This window comes from Ruditapes philippinarum, unplaced genomic scaffold (assembly GCF_026571515.1).
Source record: "Ruditapes philippinarum isolate M1 unplaced genomic scaffold, ASM2657151v2 ctg4186_1_1_1_1, whole genome shotgun sequence".
NCBI lineage: Eukaryota > Metazoa > Mollusca > Bivalvia > Venerida > Veneridae > Ruditapes > Ruditapes philippinarum.
Genome location: NW_026862349.1, coordinates 105,361 through 115,811, shown reverse-complemented (window position 1 = coordinate 115,811; position 10,451 = coordinate 105,361). Strand labels below are relative to the sequence as shown.

At 33.9% G+C, this 10,451-nt stretch overlaps 1 protein-coding gene across 1 annotated transcript; it reads left to right on the top strand.

Annotated features, from left to right (window-relative positions):
• The first annotated feature begins 1,138 nt into the window (after positions 1 to 1,138).
• On the top strand, positions 1,139 to 10,451 carry LOC132718773 (N-glycosylase/DNA lyase-like). The gene is made up of 8 exons (XM_060702503.1): positions 1,139 to 1,235; positions 2,539 to 2,723; positions 4,003 to 4,538; positions 5,679 to 5,795; positions 6,870 to 7,014; positions 7,553 to 7,602; positions 8,536 to 8,583; positions 9,039 to 10,451. The coding sequence occupies exons 1-8, from the start codon at positions 1,150 to 1,152 to the stop codon at positions 9,111 to 9,113; spliced, it is 1,242 nt and encodes a 413-aa protein (XP_060558486.1). The 5' UTR covers positions 1,139 to 1,149; the 3' UTR covers positions 9,114 to 10,451.

Here is a 10,451-nt window from a genome sequence, read left to right as displayed (position 1 = left end):
ATTATGCAAATGAGCTTGGTTGAGCCGCCATGTTGGAGTTTCGATAAGCGTGTTGGAAATCGCTACCTGTTCGTTTTGAAAGCTCGTCCTAACTTACAGTTTCCTTGAATGTAGGAAAACTTGGTTTTGTTTGATTGCATATTGAATGATAGGTATTACAAAATAAATATAATGAAAATCGATCAATAAATAATTGTATACGAGCGTTATAAAGTCAATTTAATTCGTCAGAATAATAAGGTTCTGTTGCAGGGTATCGGTAAAAGACTGCTTTTTTTCCCCGTTTTTGAAATTTATTTGAACACGGAGACAATTTTTCACAAACAGGTTTATGAATATACTTTACGTTGCAACAGAGTTTACCGTGTGTCCATTCCTTATTTAAATTGTCTGAGAAGTTAAATCTGTTTGTTTACATGTAAATGTGTACCGTCATTTTGACCGACTGGAATAAAAACTACCATGACGATGATAATACCGGATATGTAATGAAAATTACGCCGTGTAGTGCAAGTTTTGGACATTGCAATTAAAATTAACACTTACGTTGACTCAAACTGTTCCTTGTCAGCAAAATTGAAACCGAAAGTAGTGGTTGTTCTAGAATTTAATCGAATGAAATGGGTGGTATTTAACCACCGCGCATGCCCTGTGCGGACGTATTGTTTACATCTGGTCGTAGCATAGGGTAAGAGTGCAAACTATGTTAGTGCATTGTTGATCCTTGTTGTATTTTCTTGTTGCATATCCATAATAAACGTGCGTAGTTCTTTTAATTGCACGTTTCTCAGTCCATTAATGAAAAAGCCAGGGGTGTGGTAAACTGAAAATATGATTTTTTGCCAATTGCCCACGGACAACAAATGGAGCAGAAATTATTACTCGTGCATGTTAAAGAAGTCAACATTTAACATGCAGATTTCTTTTTTTTTTCCCAGGGAGGAACCCGATCCAGTTTTAATGGCGAGTCATATTATTACATTAGTACACATATAAATACTTTTTTAAATCAAGGTCCGCCTAGTCTCGAGTGACGGTCCGCCCTGTCCCAAAATATGGTCCGCCAAGTCTCGAGTCACGGTCCGCCCTGGTATGGTCCGCCCCGTCTCACGGTCCGCCCTGTCCTGCAGGCGTTAAAGCAGTCTAAAGATGGCAGCCCCCATGTGGAAAACAATTCCGTGTAAAATTGCAGAGCTTCGTTTAGATCTCACACTAGCTTGTGGACAGTCTTTCAGGTTTACCGTACAGTACATGTATTTCAGTTAACCAATTCTATAGTAATGTAAATTAATTAGTTGGCTAACTACTAAACGATACCTTACCGGGTATGTCGAATTGATAACGATTCGCCCCACTGACGATTCACCCCATGATAATAATATCTGAAGGGGAAAACATTGCGCAATAAATCAGAAGAGGGGACATCAAATTCCAACAACTGATAATTTCAATTTAATTTAGCATTCATAGATTAGTGAATAGCAGAGGCTTTGTGTATAGAGACAGCTTTTTGTCATCTAGCTGACATAAGGGGGAAAATGTAATAGCATGAAAATAATATGAAATTAGGCAAAGCCTATGAACGGGGAAGTAAGTTAAAAATAATTTATTTCTCCGTTTTAAATGTGTCATTCGGTATTTCATGCACCACTTCCGTTTTCACTCGGAACACTCGTCTCGATGATTATTATTAATCCGAAAAGTTGCGATTGTCCGTTATTGGAATACCTCACCTTTTATCATTGAGTTACATTGAAAATGGCGGGGCCCAACTAGAACTGACACTGAAAATTTCATTGATAGGTAGAGAATTCTATATATTTTTTAATTGATTTTTATTTGATTTCCTTTTAAATATACACATGTAGTCTATAGCCCGGGCAAGCCAAAGCCAGACTTCCCGAAATACGTCGGTCCGACGGACATGTCCGATAAATTTTGATCAGGTCCGACAATTTTTTATTCCGGATCGGTCCGACTGTCCGGCTTTTATCCAAGCCGCATGTATACAAAATGGCGTCGCTAAAGGTGCCAAACCTTGGAAAAACCGAAAATCTACGTCAGAAGAGTGCGCAGAACAGCAATAAAAGGATGAAAAGAATAGTCCTGAGACAAAATTTAATGAAAAATAGAAGCAGAATCATGAATCATTGGTGTATGACGGGGAGATGATGAAAATGCGCTGTACGGTTGTGCCGATTTTTTATTTTATAGATTTTTACGGCGAAAAAATAAAAAACAAAAAGTGTCTTAGAAATACAAACACAAGTTTTTCTTTGATTTTGATCAATTTTATTTGGTCCGACAGATTTTGTTTCGGTCCGACAGATTTTCGTGGTTTGTCAGACCGAATGTCTGACAGTTTTTTTCAACTTTCGGGAAGTCTGCAAAGCCTTTGCGGTCCCGGCCTTTGACTTCCCGTATAATAGCATTTTTAATGGAAAATATACATTTTTTGGGCTAAGGGAAACATCCTTTTTCTGACTGTAAAATACAGGGGGGAAAAATCACTGTTGATTATGATTATTATGTTTGCAGATGGAAGGAATATATGCCAGGTATTTACACAGGGGTTATTGGCAATGGAGTGTGGCAGTTACATCAGACAGATACAGAACTGTTCTATAAGGTTTATAGAAATAAAGATGATGTTAAGGCAGAATTAGGAGATGCTGTGGACATTAAACAAGAGATAAAAACAGAACCAGACTTGGATACAGTTGGTAATACACCGTTTTGATCAGATGTTATGAAACCTTAGGATAAAGGAATTGGTAGCTATACAGCGGAGGGTCGCAGGCAGGGTCTGCGCTTTGGGGTTGTGCAGGGAATTAGACCTGCTCGCGTAGTGAGCACTCTACATGGAAACCCTGGTTGGTGGGTGGGATCATGGTGTATGAGTTTCTTGAATTGGATATTGGTAGTTATATCAATAGTTTTAAAGGCACAGTATGCCCCGGAAATGAATAATTTTTCCCTTCTTTAGAAAGGGCAAACATGAGTATTAACTATTATGATGTTTAAATGATGGTTTATGAGCACCAACTTTACTTATCACATGAAGAAAGTAGTGCTAAATGTGACATTGTCATATAAGTAGCAAAATGTAAACAAAGTAGTATTTTGACTTTCATACAAAATACCAAATCACAGTAACTGTATTATTTTCCTAAAGGTGAAATGGGCTAAAGATGGTTCAGGTAATTGGTCAATGATTAACCTTTTATAATTCATAATCAGGAGATCTCAATGAAAATCATTTAAGAAATAAAATAAATTCATTTTTGGGTCATTATGGGCCTTTAAGGTATTGCAAGCTAAAAGAAAGTAGGTGAAAAAGATCAAAGAGGTATAGAAATAGTGAGTCTACATGATATCATTAATAAATTACTCTTTAGATGAACATGGCTTAATATGCAACATTGTTTTGTACTAAGATAATAAAATTTACACAAAAAGTAACATAAAATGTACTGCAAAAATTGCAGATTGAATAATTATGTACAAGTTGTATATTAATATTTATGTTTCTTTTGTCTTTTGGAATGAAAATTTTGCCAAGCTATCAGAGAGAATGATTTAAGAGTGAGACACGAAATAGATTAGTTTGAACTTTTAGTTAATTAGTTTAAATAAATGAGCCGCGTCACAACAAAACCAATGTAATGCGTTTGCGACCAGCATGGATCCAGACCAGCCTGCGCATCCGCGCAGTCTGATCCGGATCCATGCTGTTTGCTTACAAACCCTATTACAAGTAGAGAAAGCTGAAACTGATAGCGAACAGCATGGATCCTGATCAGACTGCGCGGAGGCGCTGGCTGGTCTGGATCCATGCTGGTCGCAAACCCATTATGTTGGTTTTGTCATGACGTGGCTCAAATACACTTTATCTCATAAAAGATCATTATTATTTTCATTTCAGAAGGATGCTATTACAGAGTGAACTTGACAGCAAATTACTTTTCCAATTTCATTTTTTTCTGTTCTTTTTGTTTCAAGTTCCTGCAAAGAAAAGAAAGAAAGAAAATTCCAAGATGCACTGCATAAAGAAAGAACCTGTGGACAATTTAATACCAAAAGTAAAGAAGGATCTGGAAACAATGAATTCACATTGTCTTAAATCATTTCCACCTGTACATAACAATTCCAGTGTTGAACAAGAAACTGATAGCGATGATCATGTTTTAAAAGATTATTTTCAGCTAGATATTAAATTGGAAGAAATGTATAAATCTTGGTCAAAAGCCGACCAACATTTTTCAAAGATATCAAAAGAATTTACTGGCATTCGGATGCTTAGACAAGAACCTGTAGAGTGCCTATTTTCATTTATTTGTTCGTCGAATAACAACATTTCTAGAATTACTTCTATGGTAGACAAGTTGGCAAAGCACTATGGACGTAAGATATTAGTTTCCAATTGTGTGGACGGAGAAGAATTTTATATATTTCCAAAGGTTGAAGCATTAGCTGCAGAAGGAGTGGAAGAAAACTTACGAAAGTTGGGCTTTGGATATAGGGCAAAATACATACAGGTTTGTCTACATTTATATTATAATCACAATTAAGAATTATCATAATCTACATTTATATACAATTGATTTATTGATTTTCGGTCAGTTTTTAATATATTCAGACCGATTTAAAACTATTTTTTATTAAACTGTCACTGGGCAATTTAGTGCAATTAATCAATATTACACAATACATACATGCATTGGAAAGAAATGTTTACACACCAAATGATATCATGTGATGCTAACATACCAGAATGCAATGTATGTCGTGAACATTATTTTTATAAAATGGGTAGACACATAGAGGATATTGAATGAATGTAGTTTAATACTAAATTTATTGAACGAGTTGAATAAAATCATATTATGCGAGCCTCTGAGCATAATATTGTTTTATTCAACTAGCATAATATTGTTTTATTCTTATAAAATAAGAACAGTAAACTGTTGAAATGAGTAATTTTTGAATGACCCGCCTAGAGTGTAAGGCTAACATAAGCGCGCTTTAACGCTATGTTTCTATATAGCGCAGATGACGTCACGTCAAAGTGTTATTAAACTTGTGTAATATGGTTTTTATTAAATGGCTTTATTACACTCCTGCACTGCGGTTTATGTGATAAAAACAGATGTGTTACCTTATATAGTTTTATGAAATAAAGTATCTTATTTTTAAAAACAATTTTTTACGTCAACTATTCAAAGAGTAGCAGGAGGTTTTGGTACTTGCTAGATTGTTAGTGTCACGCTTTGGTTAAGTTTTTATGTGCAAGTTGGTATCTCCAAAACTACTGAAGAGAACGGGTTGAGGCTCAGAGCCTAATAAGAGGTCACTGTCCAAGGTATATAACTGTAATATGGATTTTGACAGAATCATGGCCCTTTTTGAACATAGAAAATCTTTCAATATCAAGGCTTTTGTTTTACTATCAATCACTAAGAAAAGTTGAGCACATTGTTTTACCAACAGCTCTTGTCTCTTCCAAAGTTTTAATAACATTGTAAGGCATTTGAAAAAAGAAAGCTACCACCCAGAAACACATTTTTTTTTTGGGGGGGGGGGGAATAATTCATATTCATTTGGTACACAGTGTTATCTGTATTGTCAAGTACTTATTGAATTTGACTTGGTGTTTTTGATTATGATTATATTTCCAGCAATCGGCTAGATATATTCAAGAAAATGGTGGAGAAGATTGGCTGTATACAATGCGTAGCATGGAATATAAAGATGCTAAGAAAAACCTCATGAAGTTGTGTGGAGTTGGTGCCAAGGTACAATAAATCTTGTTAAACTGTGTTGTGCTAGGGTAAGTTTACTGGAGATAAATTGTGTTGTGTAAGTGCAAAGGTTAGATAACTCGTGTTTAATTGTGCTGTGCAAGTGCTAAGAATAGTAAGATTAGATAATTCAAGTTTAATTGTTGTGTAAATTCTAAGGTTAGATAAATCAAGTTTAATTAAGTTGTGTAAGTGCTTAGGTTAGATTACTCAAGTCTGATTGTTGTGTAAGTGCTAAGGTTATATAACTCAAGTTTAATTGTGCTGTGTAAATTCTATGATTAGATAACTCATGTTTGACTGTGCTGTGTAAGTGCTTAGGTTAAGATAACTCATGTTTTGATTTGTTTTGTAAGTGCTAAGATTAGATAACTCAAGTTTAATTGTGTTGTGTAAGTGCTAAGGTTAGATAACTCAAGTTTAATTGTGTTGTGTAAGTGCTTAGGTTAGATAACTTAAGTTTAATTGTGTTGTGTAAGTCCTTAGGTAAGATAATTTAAGTTAAATTGTGTTGTGTAAGTGCTTAGGTTAAATAACTCAAGTGTGATTGTTTTGGGTTAGTGCGATGGCTAGATGAGTTCAGTTAAAGGTGTGTTTCCTTGAAGCTGTGAATGTGCTATATGGTGTTAGGTTAGAAAACTGTAGTGTAATTTTGTTGTGTTGGTTCGAATTAAGGTAACTTAAGTAAAATTGTGTTGTGTATATGCTTAGTAAAGGTCACTTTAGTGACATTGTGTTTATTAAGTGATATCTAGGCAGAATTGTTTCAAAGCATGTGAAATAGAATGCTTTAAAGGTATTGGTAAGACAATTTTGATGCTTCATACAATATGCTATTATATAAAAGTAAGAAAAATACTTGGGAGATCTATTTTTGACCTGGTATACATATGTTGTGTGTGAATGATGTACATGTTGTGTACTAGTATTCTTTTTCTGTACTATTTGCATTCTTTTCTATTCTTTTGGTTTAAATATAGATCATTCTGTGGTGAAAATTTTGAAACATGTATATACTCATGCTTGAAGGATAGGCATATAAACACATTCATATTTAACATATTGCAGGTAGCAGATTGTGTAGCTCTGATGTGTTTAGACCAGCCAGGTTCAATCCCCGTTGACACCCATGTATGGCAGATTGCCGCCAGGGACTACATGCCTAAATTGAAGCAGGCGAAGTCACTAAATGAGAAGCTGTATGAAGAGATAGGTATTGTATTCCCCATCGTGTAAATCTTTTACGTAGGGTTTTTTTCCGCTTTAAATCTATTACATGTATCTAATTTTCTGCATTAATTTTGAAGCAGCAAACTAGATTTTGTGATAATTTTTTTTTTTGTAAAAAATTTAAAATCTCTATCAATACAAAGGCTTCTTATAATTGTTATAACTCAGCAGAGCCTTGTTACTACTGTAAACAGTTACCCTTGAGCTAGATATTCTGGTCTTAACTGGCAACCAGTGTAAGATCCTTATATAATTTCAGGACTTAAAATTTCAATTAGCCAAGAGCAAATATTCTACTACATGTCAGTGTTAAATTGCAATTTTATTGATCAAATTGCTTGAAGTAATTGGGGTGTAGTCGGTAACTTGCACTTTCCAGTAACGTCCATGAACAGACTCAATCAAACCGAGCCTGCAACATTTTCAATTTTGCTGTGTTGGGCTTTCTTTAGGGATTCTGTTTTACTCTATTTTGTTATAAGAAATATTTATCAGTTTGTAATATTATAATGTACTTTCAGGAGATTACTTTAGAGATTTGTGGGGCCCTTATGCAGGCTGGGCACATAGTGTAAGTAAATCAGTTATTTACTATAATATATATGATTATAGAAGACCACAATTGAATATTTACTGAACATTTTATATTTTGAGGGCTGAACGAGAAAATGTTTATTTGTAACTGATATGACATTAAGAACATGTAACAACCATTTTGCACCAAGTTTGCAATTTCTTTGCTTGCCTTTTCTGCTAATGTCCGAGCCCTTCTTGTGGACCTCTCCCAATAGGGCTTTTAAGTTGAGCCAGACGATCACTGTCTGGGATTTCTAATTTCACCAATAAAACTTGAGGTACAGGAAAAGAATATATAACTTTACTGGGAATGAAATCCTTATCCTTCGTTTTAAGAGTTTGGTACACTTTTAACACTCTTCAATGTATATATGATTCAGAGGTTCTTCTTTGATCCTCAGTAAAACCAAATAAAATCATGCTTGTTCAATACTAGTATGCTAGAAACTCAATATTAGTGCCTTATCAAACTATGACTATAAAATCTTAGAATTTCTGTTTGATAATGCAATTTATTGGATTTTATTATCCAATTAAATGAGTGAAAGTGCCAGATTCTGATGTTTGATATTGGTTTGAAATTAGTATGTTAGTTAAGGGTTATAGACCTTAATGAGCGTGAATGAAAACAGCCAGTATTAGTATTTTCTCAAATAATGTTGTCAAAGTTGTATTCACACCTTTCTTATTAAAAAATAGGTACAGTATTTCAAAACCTGGAGAAACACGGTGTGAGCAGCTTCACACTTAAAATAATATTAAACATAATTATAATTCTAACATCAAAACATTAAATGGCTGCTTTTTAAACTTGTAACTATTGGCTTGGGATTTTTTTTTTTAATTTTAATGTCAGTTCATCACAGTTTTTTCCTTAAACATTATAATAATAAAGTAACAGAAATATATTTTGTTTATTTGAAAACAGGTACTATTTACTGCTGATCTGAAACAGTTTAAAAATGGAACAAAAGAGGTAACTGATTTATAATATCTATATCTAAATAAAGGGGGCCTCTTGGGTCAAGTGATTAAGGATACTAACTTTAGATTACTTGCCTCCAGCTGATGTAGGTTTGATCCCTGCCAGGGACTTAGGCATTATTGCATGGGAGGTTCTGGGAGGTCTTTGGTTCCACTCATATATCTGCTTTTGCCTGAAATATTGCACCAAGGGACAAAAGCAGTTTTCTTTGACCATATAAGCTGGAAAGACACCATATTCAAATCAGAATTTCTAAAAGGAGTAACGCAAATAAAGAAGGGAAGTAACTAAGAAGCAAAGGAAAATTGATGCATTTGCAGTTGTGTCCCTTGGAAATAATTATGCACTATTAAGAATAAGATAATCTAATCTAATGATCCAGATATATAATAGTTAAAGTTAAGTTCTAAGTTTTTCGTGTCATATGTTAAATATTGTGCTTTCAGTCCCCAAAAAAGGCTGTGAAGAGAAAAGGCAAGGACAGTACTAAAGAGGAAAAAAAGAAATCTAAATCAAAGTGAATGTTGATCAAACACATTACATGTAAAGGGACAGTTGGAAACCTTAAACAAAATGAAAATTGTGCTAAGGAACAGTCAAAATCCTAGGCTAAATGAGGGTTTTCACAGACAGAATTCCATGGAACGAATGCAAAAGGTTGATTTAGCCTCGTTAATGAAATTCAACGAAGATTAATTCAAAATCTAAGGAAAATGAGGGAGGAACTGTTAGAAATCTAAGGAAAATAAGCGAGGAACTGTTAAAAATCTAAGGAAATTAAGCGAGGAACTGTTAAAAATCTAAGGAAAATAAGCAAGGAACTGTTGAAAATCTAAGGAAAATAAGCAAGGAACTGTTAGAAATCTAAGGAAAATAAGCGAGGAACTGTTAGAAATCTAAGGAAAATAAGCTAGGAACTGTTAAAAATCTAAGGAAAATAAGCGAGGAACTGTTAGAAATCTAAGGAAAATAAGCGAGGAACTGTTAAAAATCTAAGGAAAATAAGCGAGGAACTGTTAAAAATCTAAGGAAAATAAGCGAAGAACTGTTAGAAATCTAAGGAAAATAAGCGAGGAACTGTTAAAAATCTAAGGAAAATAAGCGAGGAACTGTTAGAAATCTAAGGAAAATAAGCGAGGAACTGTTAGAAATCTAAGGAAAAAGTAGAATCAGGCAGATAAAATAACAAGGAACTGTTATAAATTTTAAGCTAGATGAAAATTTGTCCAAGGAACAGATACATAGCTCAGGCAGCTGAACCAATACAGTGACAAAATAAAAATGGAACATTTAGAAATCTATGGCAAAATGAACATCGGACAGACGAAATTCCAAGGAATTGTATATAATCTAAGGCAAAATAACTGGCACTTAGAAATATTAGACAAAATGAGATATGGCTGATAGAATTACAAGAAACTTTTAGAAATCTAAAAAAAAACCATTTAAACAGACAATTTCCAATGAAAAGCAATAGAAAATCTAAGGTAAAATGAATCTTTTACAGGCAAATTTACAAGGTATAGTGTAAAAAAATCTAAAATTGAATTAGCATATTGCAGACTAATTTCCAAATATTTGCTTGAAATCTAAGGCAAAATGAGTATAGCTCAAACACAATTCTTAAAGGAACTCCACTGAGGTCCAAAAGCATAAAAATATAAATTTAATATTTCTTTCATAGATCAACTAGGGCACTTAAATGGGAAAGATATGCAAAGAAAATATAATAAATATACTCGGAAATATATTGAAAATTGTATTTTTGCTATTTTTAGCCCGATTTGAGATAACAGCGTTGCAACGCTTTTCAATTTGTGGCCATTTTTAACAATTTGAATAATTATTCTGGAAGCAAA